The sequence below is a fragment of the Cygnus atratus genome, chromosome 14 (genome assembly GCF_013377495.2).
Source record: "Cygnus atratus isolate AKBS03 ecotype Queensland, Australia chromosome 14, CAtr_DNAZoo_HiC_assembly, whole genome shotgun sequence".
Taxonomy (NCBI): Eukaryota; Metazoa; Chordata; class Aves; order Anseriformes; family Anatidae; genus Cygnus; species Cygnus atratus.
The window spans coordinates 4,609,474-4,630,270 of NC_066375.1; the positions used below are offsets into that span (position 1 = coordinate 4,609,474).

The 20,797-nt window shown below is 45.4% G+C and overlaps 2 protein-coding genes across 5 annotated transcripts in view; both read right to left on the minus strand.

The window, feature by feature from the left end:
- Positions 1-20,797, minus strand: part of KLHL3 (kelch like family member 3) — a 100,974-nt gene that overhangs the window by 43,373 nt on the left and 36,804 nt on the right. The window contains exon 1 of one of the 4 annotated variants that reach the window (XM_035560798.2): positions 1,608-1,732. The exons of 2 other annotated variants lie outside the window; for them this stretch is intronic. In XM_035560798.2, coding sequence (XP_035416691.1) covers positions 1,608-1,621 — 14 coding nt within the window. In that variant the 5' untranslated portion in view covers positions 1,622-1,732. Of the gene's footprint in view, positions 1-1,607; positions 1,733-20,797 lie in introns of those variants that run through there. One more of the 4 variants, XM_035560799.2, reaches the window with a different exon arrangement.
- Positions 13,616-15,145, minus strand: HNRNPA0 (heterogeneous nuclear ribonucleoprotein A0). Its single transcript, XM_035560801.2, has one exon. It carries the CDS (start codon positions 15,112-15,114, stop codon positions 14,167-14,169), a length of 948 nt encoding a protein of 315 aa, XP_035416694.1. The 5' UTR covers positions 15,115-15,145; the 3' UTR covers positions 13,616-14,166.

A 20,797-nucleotide genomic window follows, 5' to 3' on the forward strand; every position in this document is an offset into this window, starting at 1 on the left:
GATAAGCATTCTTCACTTCCAGAAGCAGAAAGCATGCCAATGGGGGCAATCAATCCTTCGTGTCCTAAAACTGGACAGTCTAGAAAAAAAGAATGAGGCAAAACAACCCAGGAACTTTCCAGGTGACTTCTTCCCCGCTGAATCCCCAGCAAGAGGGCCCCGTGCAATATGGGGCCCAATATGTGACAGTGCCAAGGATGAGCACAGCCTGGGGGTACCAGAACAGCTCCTCTCCACTTCCTCAAACATTAGGCTCGTTTACATAAAGGAAAAAAAGAAAAAGAAAAAGAAAAAAGAGGAAAACATTCTATAGCCTAACATCTAACATGCCAATATAAGATTTCAAGGCACTAGAAATTAATATCTGGGTATTAATATTTCAATTAATATCAATAGCTGGTTATTCATGACCTTGCTGGAAATGGCAGCTGTACAGTGTAATTTAGAGAGACATGACAGTTGTGAAAGGGTGCATTGCACATTAAATACTCAAAGAATTGCAACTGTGGGGTCGCTTAAGGGTAGAAAACTGCCCTTCAGAGCCTGGGAAGTAACTCTGACAGGCTGCAGCAAGTGCTGTCCTTCAACAGAGGGAAAACACCCAGAATTTGGGGGCTGACCCCGGTTTAACTTTCCAATGTATCATATTTAAACAAAACTTGTGTCAAGCCCTGAGGATCAGTGCTACCAGCAGGTCAAGCCCCCTCTCTGTTCCCCTACCCCCTACAAGGTCACCAGCACAACTTGAAAAGGAAGCGCTCAGCATATCCTGTTTAAAAGAAAAATACAAAAAAGACACAGCTTAGTGTTTAGCTTGAAGCTGTACAAGTGTGCTTCTGGTGTAGGAAAGGCACCCAGACAGCAGGGAGGAAGAAGGCATGCAGAGAAGGCAGCGAGTGCTGACCACCTCCCCGGGACCTCCGTAGTCCCTGACAAACAATAATCTTTTATGCATTCAGCGGGCATTAGGTCGACTCAGAGCATTTCTGCACGCAGGTCTTGGAGCTAAATCGTCACCTTGCAGGAAATAAAGTACATATGGCCCAGCAAGGGTGCGAGGAACACACAGGATCCACTCCTGCCTGCCCTACCACTCATGCTGTCTTCCACGTACACACAGGTACATCGACCCCCGAGGCTTCACAGGCGTTACAGACTTTCATTCATTAGCCAAAAGAGCACCATATACCTGCGGGTATGCCTCTGATTTAATTACCAAGTCAGCTGCCGGAGGTCCAAGCAACACACAAGGCAAACACAAGCCCAGCGCTCCGCGAGGTGTACGAACCCCTCCCGCAGCACGCCAGCCCCGCGCCGCTTGTGCTCCAGGTGCAAAAGGCATGATTTTATTATTATTGATTTTTTTCTTTTAACCACCGCCTGGAGCAGTCTGCCTTCCCTCGCTGCTGCCTTCCAGCACACATCTTGCCGACAAAAGCCCCGCTCCGCGGCGAGGCAGCCCGTCACCGTGACACTGCAGCATCCCCCGGGCGGCGCAGGGGGGATCCCACGGGGGGGAAAGGAACCCCACCTTGTGCGGTGGATCCCACCCGAGCAGCGGGGCCGGAGCCGCCGCTGGAGCCCGCAGCCCCCGAGGCGGCACCTACCTCTCCTCCTCCATGGTGCGGAGCGGCCGGGCTCAGCGCCCCGGGCCCGGCATGGCTGCGAGCGGCCCCGGGCCCCGTCCTCCGGGCGGCTGCCGAGCGACGCGTCCCCGGCGCGCCCCGCCGCAGCCACTGCAGCCCGCGCCGCCCTCCTCCTCCTCCTCCTCCTCCTCCTCCTCCTCTCCTCCTCCTCCTCCCCCTGCTCGCTCGCCGCTCGTCTCCGGGCAACAGCAGCGGCGGGGGCGGCCGCAGCTCCGCCCGGCCCGGCCCGGCGCTGGGGCAGGCCCCCGGAGCAGGTGGGGGAGCCGGGAGGCCTCAGGCTGCCCTCAGCCCGCCGCTGGGTTCCACACGGAGGTAGCGGCGGGGGGGGCTCTGCTAAGGCCAGGAATAGCCTCCAGCCCAGCCGGACGTGGTTCTTGTACAAATGGAGTGCTGGCACGCTGGAGGAGAGATTCCAGGAGTGTGGGCGGCCTGGTACAGGAGGTAGCGGAGCAGCCGAGGGATCGCAGCTCTCTGGGCAGTGCTCTGGGGACGCGCTCCGCTCCCTACCCTCGCTGGAAGAAACAACAGGCAAGCAACGAGGGCTGTCCTCAGAACTTCCCATCTTCTCCTTTCCTACATGAACAGCAGCCCCGCTTCACATCGTTTCCAGTTTTGCCAGTGATGATGATAATCCAGATAATGGGGAGGCTTCTGGATTTGGGCCTTCTACGAAGTCTACAATCTACCAGGCCAAACACTTGGTGCTGTGTAGGGAATGTGGGCCCTTCTAAATTGCAGGTGCTGTGCAGCCTGAAGGACTGGGTCCAGACTTGCTGTTCTTACTTTCATCAGTATAAATAGAGGGACTTTTGCATATACTTTTTTTTTCATTTTATTAAAATAATTTCCTCAATCTTATTCTGCTACAATGAGGCCCTAGAGGTTAATTATAAAGACAAGAAACAATTGCTTTCTTCATTACTTTTCCATTTACAAGATGTGCTTGTGCAGTGGAAAGAGGTAAGCAGAAGTGCCCAAGAGATTTCTACTGCAAGATGCCCTTCTTTTTTGTAAATAGTTATCACCCCACCCTTTTACATTTCTCCTCCAATCCCTTCTTCGTACCAAACTAACTTCCATACATCCTTTAAAATATATCAGCAATAACGATTTCATAGATTTTATTGCACCTTCCACATGAGAATTTAAAAAGCTTGTTGAAAAACTTAACTGGTCGTCATTCCCATTCTTCAGATAAGAAAACCCAAAACACCTGGAGGCTAAAGGACTTTATCAAAGCTGCATGGGGATGGAGAGTCAAGAGTCCTGCTGTTTAAACACCATTTGGCAGTCCTCCCACAAACAGAAGAAATACAAGGCCATGAAGTCAAACCTCATACAGGATTCAGGTAAAAGGAATGATTCCTGCATTTCCCTTTGAGAATCCTGTTAAACTAATTGGTTTAACACATTAGATCCTCAAGGACTTCCCAAGTGTCCATGCAGTCTTACAGTCCTGATGCACAACGTGCAAAACTATAAGACAAGTTCAAATCAGAGAAAAGGCAGCAATACTAAAAATAGTAGTAATTTATCTAGAAAATGAGGGCTGGAACTTGTTTCCATTGAATAAGTCCCTTGACAGTCATAAAACGTTCAAATGCAAGAGCAAGTCCTGCAATTGCTGCCAAATACCTGTCTATTTCTATTAACACAGTTATTTAATAACAAAATAATATGCTTTCACTATAAAAATCTACACTTCAATCAACAGCCAAGGGTACGAGGCACATAGGGTGCACCAAAACAGCAAACCTGCTTTGTCCAGCCAACACTGTGCTCTACAAATGCCCACAGCAAACACAGGAAGGTAAATCCCAGCAACAGGAAAGAGCAAACCAGTGAATAGTCACAGCTGCGATGGAAAAAATGCACGTTCCAGTAATCAGAGATTACCTTTATAGTAGCCTCACAAAATAATCGTGCCTGGATAACACCACAATGTAAACATTTTTGGCTTGTTTTTAAGTACAAAGAATGTTATCTTGAAAAAGAAGCTTTTTAAAAGGAATTAACAGCACTTGATGGGTGGAATTGTTCAAAAAAAATCCTACTAGGAAGAATTTAGAACTATTTGGGATATCTAATCTATTTTCAATCACTGGCAACCATATAACTGACACTCAGTTTTGAAAGGTCCACAGAACATCCATGCAGTCAGTACTATGTACCATGGCCTACCAAAACCTTCCCAGATACCTGTGACAACCTTCAGATCTACAGTAGAAGACCAAACCCCACAGCTCTAATGAGCTGCAGGGAGAGATGAGGAGAGATCAAAGCATTGCCAGTGACCCTACAACAGTAAGGAACTACTTCAATAAAAATGCCAGAAAGGGAGGTAACAAAAACAATCCCTGCCAATCCCATCCAAAATTCTCACCTGGACCAAAGTCTGGCAACTTGCTTTAACTCTGAGTTTGTCAGTAAAGCGCACTGAGTGTTTCTAAGAATTTAATTCTGTGAATAGCACCAACATGTTCAGACAACACCCTGTCAAACTCCAAAGCTTCAGCAGAAGCCAGGAAGACCTCCCCTCCCAAAAATCCAGCAGCAAGCACTCTTTTTCTCTCTGCATCAAGGTGGAAAAAAAGGCCTGTCCGTCTCTGCAAGGTAAACTACAGGAGCAATGAATCACAGGATCATAGTTTAAAAAACAGTGCAAACAGTGATTCAGTAACAAAGGTGCCTCAGCAGAGAAGCCCTGAACATATCTGCTTCCAAATATCAAAACCCAAGGCTGTTACTTTTAACTGGATCGTTCCCTTCTTCCTTTTATGATATTCCTAACATACGACCAGCCATTCATATTAGTAAAGCACTGCCAGAATTTGAGCCCACCACTCTTATATAAAAAAAAAGAAAAAAAAAAAAAGCAGCTCCAGTTTAGCTCCTGCAGCAACCCAAAGGGACCCAAGGCTGAAAACGAAGCTCTAGGAGACCTTCTAGGTAGGGACCTATCCTGAGCTGGAATCACCAATGTTTTGAAAGCTGAAGAAGTAAAAGACTCCCCCCGAAGCTGTGCTTCCTGAAGCATGCAATCTGTAAGGACAGAGGCCGGGAGCACCCACCCGAGCCCCCTCCACCCGCCGGGCCCCAGGAAGGTCCTGCTCCCAGCAGAGGTGCTGCAGGAGCTGTCACCGCTCCCAGACTCTGAGACTGTTGCCCTCTGCTGGCAGATATGCAATTTCTATACTCCTGTCTGCCACACTCCATTGAAATTGGGGTTTATGAAACATGCTTTCCTTTAATCTTTAAAATGAATCACCATACCTATAAGGACAGCGTTCTTTCTCCAACAGTTTCATCATAAAAATACCAGCTATAGAATAATAACCTGGCCACCTTCACCCCCAGGCTGTTATTTCTGGAGCACAAGGCATTAAACTGCTCACCCAACCCGGCGGTAACAATTAGCAGAAAACGGGTCTTCCTGCTCCTCCTCTGACTCTTTCCTGTAGCATAAAAAACTGATGTCACCCGCAGGCAGCAATGTCAGCAGCACGAGCTTCATGCAGGTTATCATATTACATATGTAACGGAGACTTGCTGGAAGATTCTCAGACAGATTTGATGACTTAGAATTGAGCATGCAAAAGGAAAAAATAAAATGCAGGAAGAAAGCTGTAAAAACAGCGCTTGTGGATGCTTGAACAAAGGTAAAGGTATTCAGGTGGCCTAAATGCTACGTCCTTTTGCCTAATGCTGCCTTAGTTTTGACTCCCATTTCTGCACCGTCTGAAGCATCCTGTTCTCACCACAGGCTGGACACGGGGACTTGAGCAAAACTTCAGGCTGTAATCCAAATGTGGGTCATTTTAAAGTGATTCTTTTTTTATATATCCCTTAATTCTTTCACAACTGCCTTTGGTAATAAGGGGAAGCTACCCATACGTTTCATAAAGATGCTGCATGGCTTCATGTCTGTATGCAGTAACTCAAACCAGCATGACCAAAGCCACGCTAGTTCAGGACCTCCCTGCCTCAGTCCAGGTCTATTCACTGTTACTCCTTGTACACTTACTGCTTCGCTCTCTTCTTGATTTTTTTCTTCAAAAATTACTTTTTTGTTGTTGTTGTTGTTCTCTGTGAAAGCCAGGAAGCAGCCCACCACCCTGGTATTGGAACACAACGTGCTGAATGTTAATGTGAAGGAGTAAATCACATTAATGACACTCATGAAAATTTTGGCAAGATTGCTTCCCATAGACACATTATTTCACCTGAACAGAAAAGGCTGTCTCATGCAGCATGCCCTCCTGGCAGATAACATTGTCCCTCAGTGTTTTCTGGGCAAACACCTTTTTTTTTTTTTTCCTCTCTTTTTCTCTCAATCTCCATAGCAATTCAGAATGGGAATTGTATGCCAAGGGTTCAGCTCGGTTTTCTGTCCGCTTAGCGAACATTCATGGTGCCCTTTTCAGGGCTCAACTTTCTCATCCTCTCTCCATGCAGAAATACACTCTGTGGGGAAGAAGGAAAACACGCTTAGAGAAGGCACCAGAGAGCACGGGGCACCAGCTGCTTGCAACACTTCTGGCCCAAAGCAGCACTAGCCCTAAAACAAGCCCAGCTCTTCCTTCCCAGCTTTCCTTCCAGAGGTGGCATTTCTCAGCTCTCTCTCAGTTGGCTCCCACGTGCATGGAAAACAAGAGCTCTGCGTTGCCACCAGCTACACACAAACCCAATCCAACGTTTCCAAAACACGTGTGGTGCTGATTCACGCCTCAAGAGGCTTGAAAAGTAACGCGATACCTCCGAGCAGAAACCCAAATTCAATCCGGTGCTGGGTGAGTAAAAGAAAAAGTAACTGTTTCCAAAAGACACAATTACAGAACAATTACTTGCCTGTATTTAAAGTTCCAGAAAATAACAGACAGGTGAGCCTAAAATGAAAGAGGCATGGCAGTTGGCTTCAGGTTACTAACTGCTAAGGCTTGAAGCTTGATCCCCTTGCGCTCGTGGGGATCTCTCTTTTTCAGGAGCATACATAACCATGAAAATACTCCAGCAGCAGTCTAGCATTACTTCTCTTTCAGGATGTATTTTACTAAATATCCTTTGCCAGAGGCATTAGAAATTACAACTACAAGCAGTGATCTGGGGTGAGAAGTTCTGAACTTGCCCTCAGGACACAAAGAAGCTCTCTTCAGTAAAATAAGCATCATTATTCCAGCAGCAGTGCAAAGAATTAAAGAATCGCAAATCAAATCACACAGTAAAGGATTTTGTCACCTGGCAAACTTAAATGACAGCTAAAGCCTGAAAAAGATACTAGGTTACGACTGGAAAAATAAGGCTGGAAATCTTTGAAGGCTCTGCAACCCAGCCAGGGAGCAGTCAGCAAGCCTGAAACCAGAGGACATCCCGTTTAAGGAGGCAGGGCACTTGAAGGATGAAATTGGAGTAAACTATTTCAAAACACAGCCGAGAGCACTGTGCTTTTATACAATAGCTAGGTGAGCGCAGCCTCCTCCCAGAGCTGTGCCCTGCCCTTGTTGCTGTAATTTGTTCATCAGGGTGTGTGGTTGGGAGAGGGAGGCTTGCCACTGGACCTGGGTTAGCATGCGGTAAAGAAAACAAGGTGATTGAGCCATAGAGAAAGAGAACAAGTAAAAAGAGCGTGAATCTCCAACCCCAAACACTGCTTGGGCATTTTATCCAGCTTTGTTTTAAACTAAGACCATTCTGGAAGTCAGGCAGGACCGGACTCTGATCTTTCTCCTTCCGAATCAGTGCCTGCAGTCATTACACTCACGCTTCTTCCCGCCAGGATTTTGTGGAAACCAAGTTTTCTTACAAAGTAGAAGCAGACAGCTGGAAAACTGTAGAAACCAGCCAAAGTTACAGAAATGGCAGAGGTGACTAAAATGTTATTTGTCTTTCATATTGACTGGATTACATACCAACTGGCTATTTTCAGAGGCACCTCTCCACATACCCTCCAATTCAGAACAGCGCATTTACAGCAAGTGCAGGGCTTCTGAGAGACCTAAACTAGTTGGCAATTGCAGGCAATAAAGCAACATTTTAACAACACAGGTATTTTCAGATTCACCAGCTCATTCTATTTCTAAGGATTTTTTCCTGCAATGTTCATCAGTGATACGTACTTTGATGTTAGCAAGCAAATGTGCATCTTGCCACGTTTGCAGCTAGAAACAGAATAGCTTTCTAAATTGGTATTGATTCCTTACTGCATTGCACATGAGAGATATTTATAGTTGTATAATGAATGTAACGTATCAAAATTATAGTTGTACACGCTGTAGTTTATTTTATTTTTAAGGAAGAGCTGTTCTTACCAAAAGTATCTTCCATTTGTGAAAGCATTCAGGAGCAACATGTTACATATCGGACTAAGAGGGTTAATATCCAGATGCCTCAGACAGATGGCATTATTAGTCTGCCTGGGCTTGGCATCTAGTTTTCAAAGTTAAGGAGCTTTGGTTACTTGGATGTCTGACAATCTGAGAATAGCCAGGGCTCTAAGCCCGATGCATCTCTAGTAGCAATAGCCACCAGCGCCTACCGGACTTGGAGTGCAACTGTTTTCTTGTTTGCTAAGATCAGCTGCACTCAGAGTACTTAGCAAAAACCCTACTGCAACTTTTAGTTTAGGACTCCTGCTGGCAAAGGCTGACCCAACAACAGAGACCACTACTTGAGGGGTTTTTGCTATCTTGACTGCCCCAACCTAGACACGAAGTGTTTCATCTTTTTAACTATGTTCAGCCTATTCAGTAGATACACTTCAGGAAATAAAAGAATCCGAAGAATGTCTCTCTTCCTCACCAAACTACAGCTTCTTTACAGCCCTTGCTCTCTCAGCATTCCCATTACACTACATTACACTTCTTTCCTTTTTTCCTGTTTTCCCCACGAGATGGATTAGATGTTTTTAAGGGGAGCACAAATATGATTAAAGCACTCTTTGAACCATACAAAGAGAGGTATTAGCTCAAAAGTGACTATATTTCCTTCCCTTTGTATATTACAGAAATCAAAGAGCTCTGGGAGCAGAAAATGCAGAAAGGACCAGGATTTGTCAAAGGAACATCAAGGAGGAAAGCACCTAATTCCATCAGCTCCTTTAAAAGTTGGGGTATACAGGTAACTGAAAGAAAATTCCTAGGTAAAGATACATAGGAGAAAGTCTTTCATTTTGTTATATATATTTATATTCATTTTGTTATAAATACACCTCCTACACCAGTCAGCAGGCGCATTTACATTGCAGTAGGAATAAATATTCATTAAAGGTAAGCAGAAGTAGAGGTTCTGTGCATGTGTGCATACACGCACATACCAGAAATAATGGAAGTGTTACTACTTCAACAGGAGACCTAAAAAAAACCTCTTCAACAAAAGCAAACAGTGCTTGTTGAGGCTGGCTCAAAACTCCTGCTGATGTTCTTTTAATTGTGAAAAACGTTTTAAAGCAAAGCAGAGATGTAATTGTTTATTTATGAAATACAAAAATAAGCCGAAAACTCATCTTTAAGAGATGCATACATCAGATGACAGAATCCATTAAGCTAAAAAATTTTTTTAATTTTTTTAAAAAAAAAGATTTTTTTAAGGTTATGTTAACTGCACCTGTGGCTAAGGTGAAAGACTGAAATTTTCATAGTTACACTTTCAATCAACTAACATTAATTAAAGGTATTATATATAGACATACTTTGAAAGACATCAGAAATGTCTCCTCCCTGTTTGATAGCTTACAAAGCAGCAGTTCACAACAAAATGTATACCACACGAACTGTTGATTATGTGATAAACTCCAATCCATAGCAGCTACCCCTCCGGAGAGGCAGCCCTTTTTAAAACACTTCGGTGAGCTGCCTCCCGTTAGAAAACCAATTATCTCAGACTGTAGGAGCAAAATCCTGCTCGCAAAAACATACCGCGGTTCTGTTTAGCATGCGCACAACAGAACTCTGTCCTGAAGAGTTTTGTTGTTATTTTTGTTGTTTTTTTAAACCAAACTTCGGCATTTTAGAACATTCTGAGGTACGCAGAAAGAAGCTGCTCTATTTTCCTACTTGATTGGGAGGTTGGGGTCCCCAGCACCACTCGGGCTTAGACCCTTTTCAGCAGCAGCAGGAATGCCATTATATTGCGACAATAGTATCAGCTGACAGGGCAGGATAATAAACCTCTGTTCTGACCTACCCACTTTGGTCTTTGAACACCAAATGAAAGCAAAATTTGCTTAAGGGATCGGTCTAAGTGGCAAAAAAGAACACCATAAAGCATTCTGAGAACCTTAAATTACATTTTTAACCACCTTCAATATTTCAGTTGCACTCGTTTTTAAGGCCACTGTACGTGCACACAAGGTATCTGGTTTGGTTCAATCGCATCTCCTAAGCGCTCCCCCACCAGCAGGTCCCAGGCCCCTCTTCCCTGTGTAGGCAGAACCGGGAGCCCGAGAGCTAATGCGCAGCAGCTGCACCACTTGCACCTACTTCAGGACACAAAACAAAGCCGAAGCTTCAGTTCTGGAGAGTAAACATTGCCCACTGAAGTCTCCTACACAAGCCTGAAGGTCAGTGCACAGCTTTTATTTTGTAGAACTCTCACAGCTGTACCACACTTAGTGACCCACGGAGATTTTTTTTATTTTGTCAAAGCTGTTTCAGCTGCTGCTTCTGTTCTAAATTACCTTCTCATCATCTAATGGTGAAAACAAAGGAGATGTGCTTCTACTGATTTGTGCGGATACCCATCCATTAAACACACAGGTGCCGAGCATCTTTTTAATGCAGTAGGACTTTAAAAAGTGTATAGGCTAATGTTAATAATAAAAGGGTGTAGGCTAATTTTATTAGTCAAATAAAATTTACAAGTCATACCTGATGCAGGATGAAGAACAGATTATGCTTTGGAGTAGAGATGAATACTCTTTACTCTTAAGAAAACCATGTACACATCACACCACAGCTGTACTGCGATATTGCAGTCTCTAAAGAGCTATCTTTTGGAGAGTTTCTTTTTGCTCATGCAGATCAAAGATAAAAAGAACATCCATGTTTTAAGAAACCTACCACACTTTTACTTTATTCAACTTCAAAAGTAAACCAATTGCTCTCACTTCCCGTTTCTGACAGGTGAAACGAACAATCCTTAAGGGCCTTCTGTTCAGGAATGAACGAAGTTATTAATTTCAGACACCTCTATGCCAGAACTAAGCTACAAACTAAGGAACAGCAAACTGAAGTTAACCTTATTTCCATCTCTCTAAGACCATCCCAGAGCAACTTTGCAGCCTAAAGCTTTGTTTACGTGCCAGCTACCAGGTCAGAAAGTTACTGTCATTAAACACGTAAGCAAAGCTTTAGCACCAAATTTCTCCCTTTTACTATGTCACGTACTAGAAACAGATACATATTCAGAGAGATTCTTTTAGTCGTTGTCTCTTTAATGCTATCAAGTACAAATTTGTCTCTCTATATTCCATGCTACAACCCAGCATCACTGCCCCTTATTAAACAACCACTTACATGAGCCTCTGAAACATCCCCGGCACTGTCACAGCGGCGTTCTTGCTCCCTTGAGACAAGAGGTCAGAGCAGAGCAAGTCCCTCCCAGCTACTTGAGATGCTCGCCACAGAACGTTTTGGAGGACACCTTTGAAAGTTAACACAAATGACAGCCTTCTGAGATACACATAGCATGCTCCCTAATGTAGGCGCAATTTCTGGGATCCACTTTTTATTCTCTAAGACGTTAGTCCTACAGGAAGACCGCTACTTACAATCAAATAGCATGCTTTAGCATAATTCTTTAAAATCAAGCTGTAACTTGGCAAAACTGTCAGATTTCACAAATGAAAAATATTTTTAAAATCTACTTGTTTCTAGTATCAACGGGTCCTTTTATGGCACACGTGAAAAAAAACAAAGCTATAGTTGGTGACCAAATCTCCATCCCCTGAGTCAAATGACAAGCCACATCACGAAGTGAATTTAACTGCCTCACTCAGACCAGGTTGTCCCTTGGTAAGATGAAGGCAGTCCATCTGACAGGGACCACATCACACACCCAGACTAACAGAACACCTAGAACTCAGCAGTCCACTTCAGCTACAAAAAGGAAAGCTGTGCTTCAGGTGAAGTTCAAGGATGACTGTCCAACATGGATTTAGAACACAAAGGTACGGTAAAACACCTTCAAGCTCAGTGAACTGAAATAAAACCAACCTCCTGCAGCTGCCCTGACAAGAGCCGGCACTTTACCAGTTGCAGTGTTTCACAAATACTTCTCCGAGGCGTCATGCACTGTCAACAACACATCGGTGTTGCTGGTTCACAACTGAGGCTGACAAGTGTTTGAGATAAAAAATATTACAATATAAATGCAAATTACTTGGAACCTACTTACAACAGCTAAGCCAAAGAGAACCAGTTTCACTGTGTAAGAGCCACAAGTTATCACACTCCAGAAGAAACTCGGCTCTTGGTTTACATCCCAATGATACCAAAGGGTTGTCCTGTTCACTTAAGCAGGTAAGGAATTGAGTTTACAGTAGTTTTATTTCTAATAGCAACAAAACCACTCACTTCAACTAAAAATCAGTGTCAGGTTAGCCTGACATTAAAGACTGACTCTAACTCCAAATTTCATCCAAAATCCTTCAGCCCAGCGGCGCAAATCCCTAATTTCACTTTCCACTGGAATCAGAGGGAATTATACACCTAGTATCTTGCACACCTGGCACAAACGAAGATCAGCTTTTAAGATGCAGTCCCATAAAGTATCTAAGTGCTTAGAAACCTCAAGTCAAAATAACTTTGTACTTTTTAACTCCATGCCCGGTATCATACATACTCTGACTCAAGCATGTAAGGAATTCAATTCTTTATTTGATATCCATAAACCCATAAACGTTGCTATTCTATATTTCTATGCAGGAAGGCAGTTTTCCCCTAAAACATTATGCTTTTTAATAAACAACAAACTTTAATTCTATTGCGTGAAAAGGGCTACAAATATACATTTGTTAATCAAGCAGACTACACAAATATTTTTGCTTTACAACTGGCACCTATGTTACTGGTACACTTAGCTGGCTCATTTGTCATAGCACTTTGCCCAAACAGCTTCGATTATCACTTTTGGAAATATACGGGCAATTGCAATTATTTTAAAAATAATAATAATGTGCTGAGGCAGGTATTGCAAATTCTTTTTTTTTTTTTCAGTTGATACTCATGGAGCCCATCTTTATTCACATGCAGATTTCATTTCACTCTACACCAGTCATCTAATGGCATAAAATAACTTTCGAGTGTCTAGTACAATCGTTAGCAAACCAATTTTACTCCTGCCGTAAGGAAGCCTGCAGCAGCGGGTCTGCCATCCTGCCGGTAGATGGTGCTGCAAGAGATTCTCGGGGAACTTTAACGTAGGACAATAGTTGAGAATGAAAAAGTCTGTTAACCCGGTACTATGAAAACAAGAATGCATTTAATAGAAGGGATAAATGTCGACCCTTTCCTGTAAGGAATCATACACAGACAAACCAATAAGAGGACTTGAAACTAAGCAATCGGAAATTCTGAACATTTTATATGAATGAAGCACATGCTTAACACAAACTATTTCTTCAAAACTACACAGTACATACGTTGATGGAAAAGTCCTATAGAAAAAAATTGACCAACCATGTCAGCACGTCAAACTGCCTAGTACAAGATGGTGGATGCACACAAACTGTGTGAGAACGAGTAATTAAAAAACAGACCACATCCACGGATTAGTACTTCAAAAATTTCTCTGTCGAGTGTTTGAAAACCAATAAATCCGCTAGGGGGGTAGCAAAAAAGTCGATCAGGACCTTTACCGGCAATAAAATATTTACTCTGAATACATAGAGACTTTAAAGCAGAGGAACACTTGCTTCAAACCTAGAAAAGCCTTAAACCGTACGGAATGGATCCTAGGAAAAAAATTAGACATGTAAAGGTCAATGAACACAATGATTTATTTAAAAAATAAAAAACGTAAAAACGATTTTTTTTCCTCCTTTACAGAAATGTTAATTTCAGTCATGGGATCCGAGTAGGTTTGGTAGAAAAAAATGTAGTAGCCAGGTATCGAGTCCTTACAACAAAGAAAATTCCCCCGTAACCCTCCCCAGTTTTTACTCCAGATCAGCAAGACGCTTCCCACCCCGTACCCCCACCCCCAAAAAAAAAATTAAAACAAGACATTTTTCGTTGCTAGTATAAAAACGACCAAGGTCCAAGTAATAATAAAAAAATAGAGTCCATCAATGACTGTAACACAAAGTATGTGTGTGTGTGGGGCCCAGTCCATCTTCCGAGAGAAAAGAAGTGGCACAGGCAGCAGAGGCGACCCCCAGGGGGCATTTAGGAGCTGCTCCCACAGCGGGGAGGCATTTAAAAGGAGCTGCCCTTCGGCGGGCGAGGGGAGAAACCATTTCGAAGCTGCCCCGTGCCGGAGGGAGGGCTCTGCACGCCGCCCCCCCGGCGGGTACGGGCGCTCCGGCTCAGAAGGAGCCGCCCCCGTAGCCTCCCCCGCCATAGCCTCCTCTGTACGGTCCACTGTTACTGCGGCCCCCCCAGCTGCCGCCCCCTCCTCCGCCTCCTCCGCCGCTCTTCATGGGCCCGTAGGAGGACTGGTGCTGGCTGTAGCTGCCGAACCCGCCGTACCCGTTGCCGTAGTCGCCGCCTCCGCCGCCTCCTCCGTAGGAGCCGCCGCCGCCGCCGTAGGAGCCGTACCCGCCGCCGCCTCCTCCCCCGCCGTAGCCGCCGTAGCTGTTGTAACCGCCGCCTCCCTTGGCCAGCCCGTTGTGGTCCCGGTTGCCGGATCCGCCGCCGCCCCGGCCCCGTCCTCCTCCTCCTCCTCCTCGGCCTCCCCGCGAGGGCCTGGCCGCGCCGCCGCCCCCCCCGCCCGCCTGGATGTCCTCCTTGGGCACGGCCTTCTTCACCTCCACGCGGTGGCCCTGGATCGGGTGGAACTTGACCACGGCCGCCTTGTCGGCCGCGTCGTGGTTCTGGAAGTAGACGAAGCCGAAGCCGCGCTTCTTGCCGCTCTGCTTGTCGGCGATGATCTCCGCCTTCTCCACGGGGCCGAACTGGCTGAAGTGCTGCACCAGGTCCCCCTCGGCCACGTCCCCCTTGAGGCCGCCCACGAAGAGCTTCTTCACCTTGGCGTGAGCCCCGGGCTTGGCCGAGTCCTCCCGGGACACGGCCCGCTTCAGCTCCACCGCGTTGCCGTCCACGGCGTGGGGGGACGCGGCCATGGCGGCGTCGGCCTCCTCCACCGCCGAGTAGGTGACGAAGCCGAAGCAGCGGGAGCGCTTGGTCTGCGGGTTGAGCACCACCACGCAGTCGGTCAGGGTGCCGTAGGCCGCGAAGTGCTCCCGCAGCCCGGCCTCCGTGGTCTGCACGTTGAGGCCGCCGATGAACAGCTTGCACAGCTGCGAGTTCTCCATGCCGCCGCCGGGAGCGGGGCCGGGGCCGCGCCGGGGCCTGGCGCCGAGGCTCCTCCTCCCGCCGGGGGGCAGCGCCGCCGCCGCTCTTCTCCCCCCCGCCTCCGTCTTGCCGCCTCTTCCCCCGCGCGGCGCCGCTTCAGGGCTGCGGCGGCCGCCGAGCGCTGCCTCCCGTCGGCCGGGCCCCGCGCCTCGCCTCGCCTCACCTCACGGGCACGGCGCGGCCCGGCTGCTGCCGCCGCTCCCGCAGCGCCGGGGGGGGGGATGAGGGACGGGGACGGGCTCGGGCACGCACAAAATGGCGGCGGCTGCTCCTCGGGAGCCTGCCCGGCGACTGGTGCCCACACAAAGGGGACGCCGGGAGCCCCGCCCGCCCGCCCGCCGCCGCGCCACGCCCCCTCCGCGCCGTCGCGGCCAATCGGAGCGCGGAACCGGAGGGCCGCCCGCGATTCGCCGTCGGGGGCGGGCCTAAGGCTGCGATTGACGGGCGTAACGGCGAATCGTAGAGCGCGACCTCCGCCGCGCGGCGGCAGAAGGGGCGGGGCTCGCCGCTGACGGACGCGGCGGGCAGCCAATGGAGTTGCTCCCTAACGGCCGCCGGCGCCGGACGCTCTTCGCGCGCCTCGCTCAGGGGGAGGGAGTGGGAGGGGGAGGGGGCGGGGCCGGCCCTCGCTGCGCCACTGCGTCAGCCCGGCGGCGGGCGGCCAATGGGCTCCCTCCTGCCCGGCGCGCGCTTTCTCCCCGGCGGCCCCGCCCCCGCGGGCGGGAGCGTTTGAAAGGCGGGGCCAGGGGGCGGTGGTTGAGGGAGCGGGGCCGGGGCCGTCTCAGCCCCAGCCCGGCCGCTTTGGTTTCTTTCTCCCGTTCCCATGAGTCCGGCTGCCGCCCCCCAGCCAGTGTTTGTCCCTTCTAACCCCTCCCGTGCCCCTTTGCTCCTTTCCAGTCTCTCAGTCTGCAGGAGTTTTCCTTGAAGTCCCCGTATAATACCTGCTTTATGCCCCAGTTCTTGGCTTTCAAAAGCCTGTCAGTGCTGTCTCATTCTCTACATCACCCAACAACGTGGGCATCAACACTCGCCACCACACTGCTGGGACTGGCCTCGGAGGCCGATCCCAGGCTGCCCAAGAGGCAAACCACTGCTGAGCCTGGCCACCAACCAGCGAGCGAGTCGGGCTGTGGCAGCTGGACAAGCTGGTCACCCACCTTACCTTACCTTACCTTCCCGAGGCACATATGGGAAAGCCAGAGAGGTTTTCTGCAAACCAGAAATCCTGGGGACTGGGTCAATCAAAGCTGAGAATCAGACTTGCTTTCCAGCAAGTTCACCCCCTGGATTGCTGTCAGACACATTACAGTCTCCTGCTGAGAGAGACTAGAACAAGCCTTCCCTCCAGTTCAGCCCCTGGTAGCAGGCTATAGCTGCCTCAGTTTCCTTGCTCGATCCCCTGACTGCCAGTGTTGGCACGAGGGAAGCAGCAGAACTGCAACATCCCCCGATTCAGATCAGCTGCTGTGCAAAACACACTCTTGGAGACTCAAATACCAGCACAACACTGACTGTGGCAGAAGGCTGAGTTAAGTACAGCCCCAAATGAAGGCCAGAGAGGCTGAAAGTTTCAGCACCAAGTGCGATTCTTCCTTATTCCCCCTTCAGACAGTGTCAGCTCCTGAGGTTAACCCTGACAGGAAAATTCTGGCCTCATTTCTGTCAGCAGGCCAAGCTTTTGGTCTTTAAACTTAAAGGCCATGATTATCATCAAACAGTTCAATTAATATTTGCAATATAGTAATCCAATTTTTATTAAATTGTGGTTTTCTGCTATAGCCAAGTCTTTTAAGAGTAACATTTACATGACAGCAATATTAAATCTCCATGTTTGACTGCCACTCACAGGGAAAAACATCATGTGTTTAGATCCATTTATCTCAATGCATGAACAGACACAATCATTGTAGCTAGTTTAGAAAAGAGAATAGGCCCATAAAATCACTGAAATATTTGTGGTTTAAAAATAACCATACGCTACTCATTTAAAAAACAAAAAAAAAGTTTTCCTAGAGGCTGTGTAAAAGTTCCACACAATTACAGGAAATACAGAAATATGTTTTGCCTACTCCTTATCGCAAAAACTGTGTAGCCCTTCCCAAGCTAAAATAATGTCTATTTCATGTAGAAAATAACCCATGACAGTTTTATAGACTGTTAATAATTTACAGCAAAAAGGAAGAAAAATTAAGAAGAGCTAATTATGGACACCGTGGACACCAAGGAAAACGGAACGCTTTGTTATGGCTCACTTTTCTCCCTGAAACAAGAGGGACAGGTACGCCAAGGAAGAGATCAAAGAAAGAAGTCCCTGCTTCTGTCAGCAGGAGGACGAAATGAGGGTTTTTAAGACGTGAACAAATCACTAGGGAAAATTAGTAGCTGACCACATTCAGATATAACCCAAACATTTCCTCTTCATTTGCACTTCTCACTGGTTGATTTATGAAAAGGAACAAGTGATAAAAACCTTTAAAATATATATACCCATCTCTTGCAGATAGAAGTGTCTCCTCTGATACTACAGAAAGCCTTAGTGGGTAGGACCCATTCCTATGAACTATGTGCTCCTACTTGCTCCTGAAATGAGCCTTTTCCATCCAGTTGCTGTGAGCCACTGCAAACGTGCGATACACAGCACCTATGCAGGGGGCACAGAACCAAAAAATGAGTCTCACGCTGTGCATGTGAGACGTCCCCTGTCTAAACCAGACAACACTCCTGCAGCTACCGCAGTTTCCCTACCTTTTTTTCCTTATTTTTTTTAACTGTTTGTAACTACATATGATTAAATACCTAATACCAATCTATGTATTTTGAAGTTCTTAGGCAAACACCACTAAAAACAAATACATGCTCTTCCCCTCCTCACAGGGCAGTTGCAGCATTAAATCGTTTCAATGCTGATAGCAAATTACAGAATAAGAATGCATTGTTTAAGTTGTTCGTTTCGAACATAGGCTAATGCTGCACCTGCAGCACTACCTAAAGAAAATGCGTTTCTCAAACAAGAGTCACTGGTCAAATAAAGCAGTGTGTTAAATGTCCTCATGGGATATTTTAGTTAGTATTCGAATATTAGAAAGAAGAAAAAAATATATTGTTTTCAGGCATAAAACATTCAGTTTATTCCAGTAGAAAGCATACTACCGAGATCCACAGGAGGGCATCACTGCTTAAGAGATCATAAAACAGGAATTTGAAGAGTTCATTTCAGGCATTGAGCTTCCAACCTTACTATATATTTTCAGTAAAAGCTGATACAAAATACATCATTAAGGAAATCATTATAGCATTTTTTATCACTAAAGACATATCCTTCTGTGATGCTGTTTAATGGGTCCAAATTTCTAAGACAGAAAAGGAATACTGAAGGAAAGATCTTCAGGGGCAATAGAATGATATTAAGAAGTCAAAAGCAACTCTTAAATTCTAAACATTCTGATTATTTAACACCTTGTATAAAAACAAAGTAATTGTCTTTTAATTTGTTTCAACCCCTTTAATCTCGTTTTTATCAGTGCTGTTGGCTTCCATAATCAACATGTGTTGTTGATTTGTTTGTTAGAACAATTTAAGTGTATCGATGGATTTTTTAAAAATGAATTTAAGTACGCAGGTTTTTAGTAATGTAGTGCAATCCTCTACATGTAGGTTTAGTCTTACCTTTTGGCAGACAGAATGCATATTGAAACCTACAGGATTCCTTCATGCAGGCTGTTTGCAGAATGAGTTCTGCATTGACATTATGCTCTTTGAAGACTATATTAACATTATTTTAATACATCCTGGCTATATAGATTTCATCCCAATTTTTTCTAAACATGCATAGGACAAAATGGTCAGGAATAGAGGGGACTCAACCATAATTTCCCAGATCACTTGGAGATCTACACACATTCAGACAAGGATTTTTAATTTAATCGTATCAGAGAGGTATTATAAAAGACTCTTAGAAGTTTCACTCCCACCAAATCAGCACCCCAGGCAGAGAGTAATTTTGCAGTTAATAGGAAGAAATTTTTGATAAAACATGCAGCAGCAACAGAAACTTCCTCATCCTGGCCCCTTGCTTAAGCTATGAGTGTGAAGAACTTAAAAGAGATAAAACCTTCCTTGAGAAAGCTATTGTGTTTTTGGTTTTAAGGCAAAATATTTATCCATCTTTCATCCTGTTCTGCTGTTTATACGTTAATCTGCAGAAACTTCAAATTTGTGATCTTACTTTTGAGACTAGCATGAATTACCACTGGTTGGGACAGGGTTTGCATTGAAAAGAGTGATTAAAATGCACTGAGAGGGAACTAGACACTTTTACCTATCTAAAGTTTCAATAGGACACTCCTTGGGATAAAAATTTCTGTGCTGTGCAAATTCAGATGGGGAATAAAATACTTTACCCCTCTCCTTTATTTGCTTAATGCAAAATAAGATATTCTACAGATAAAAAGGTATCTGTAGAATACCCCACAGGAACCATTTATTCAGTAAGCACTATCAAAAGTTTACCATACTGAGCAAAATCTTCACTGAGTGCCTTGTAAGTGGACTGTGCTGAAAGAGAGAAACACATCTTTGTGAAGGGCGAAGGGGAAAGTCATCAGATAATCGAATTTGCATCCTTTTCTTTGGACTTATATTACCATTTTTCCTTAAATCCTGCCCTCCCTCTACTGTTTTCTCTGAAGCTCAATTTCTCTTTTCCTCTTTCATCTTTCCACTCGTCTGTCATAATTGATGATTTCCTTTCTTCTCCTTCCTAAAAGTTTATATAAGAGCTGGTCATAATTTGGAGTGATGGGATGAAAGTAAGACAGGAAAAGACAGTCTGAAAAGTCAGAAAAACATGTCAAGGATCAAAGAGTCTGGCAACACTGAGACAGATGTGAAAGGGTAGATCTTTCACTATATCCTGGGCTAAGATAGACCAGGATCATAAGTTTTGCCTAAGGAAGAACAAATCCTGGAGTCAGCAGCAATATTGTCCATGCTCTGATCTTTTAAACCTGCAAATCTTTGTCTGTTTTATATATTTTCGGGTAAAATTCAAATCTAGTAGCTTTTTTTTTTCCCTTAGCTATTCGTAGCCCCCATCTATTTCCTGTTCCAGAGGAATCTTTGTAGGGCACTTTTTTGTCTTTCTTTTGCATGTCTGACATTTAGCTTTGTTTGAAAACAGCACCAGGAGTTATGCTATGAAGTTCAATACTTACCTGCCTGAAACCTGCTGTAAGATACCCATGCTGCTCAAGGAATTTTAAAATGAGGTGTATAAAAAGTAAGGCTTTCTAGACCCAATATAGCAATCTAGAATTCATATTTTTAATTCAGAAAAAAATATGTATATTACAGCTTGAAACATGCACAAAAAATTAAACAGAGTGATGAAGAGGAAAAAAACTTCTTTTGATTACTTAAGTATTTCTTAATTAACAATTAGGACAGTAAAAAATTTCATGGCATCAGAAATGAAGGATTTGATGCTCACAGCGTTGTTATAAAGAGATTGTAGAATGGAAGGGAGCAGATACAAACGATCTTATTCCCCTCAAATGTGTGAGCTATTCAAGTAATCCATTCTTTGGCAGAGATCACTCTTGGAAAACATCAGCTAGAGAAGGTCTAGAAAGCTACAAAGGATTG

Bases quoted from the DNA above. Each gene is read 5' to 3' on its own strand.
- HNRNPA0 (XM_035560801.2), bottom strand. From the start codon at position 15,114: ATGGAGAACTCGCAGCTGTGCAAGCTGTTCATCGGCGGCCTCAACGTG.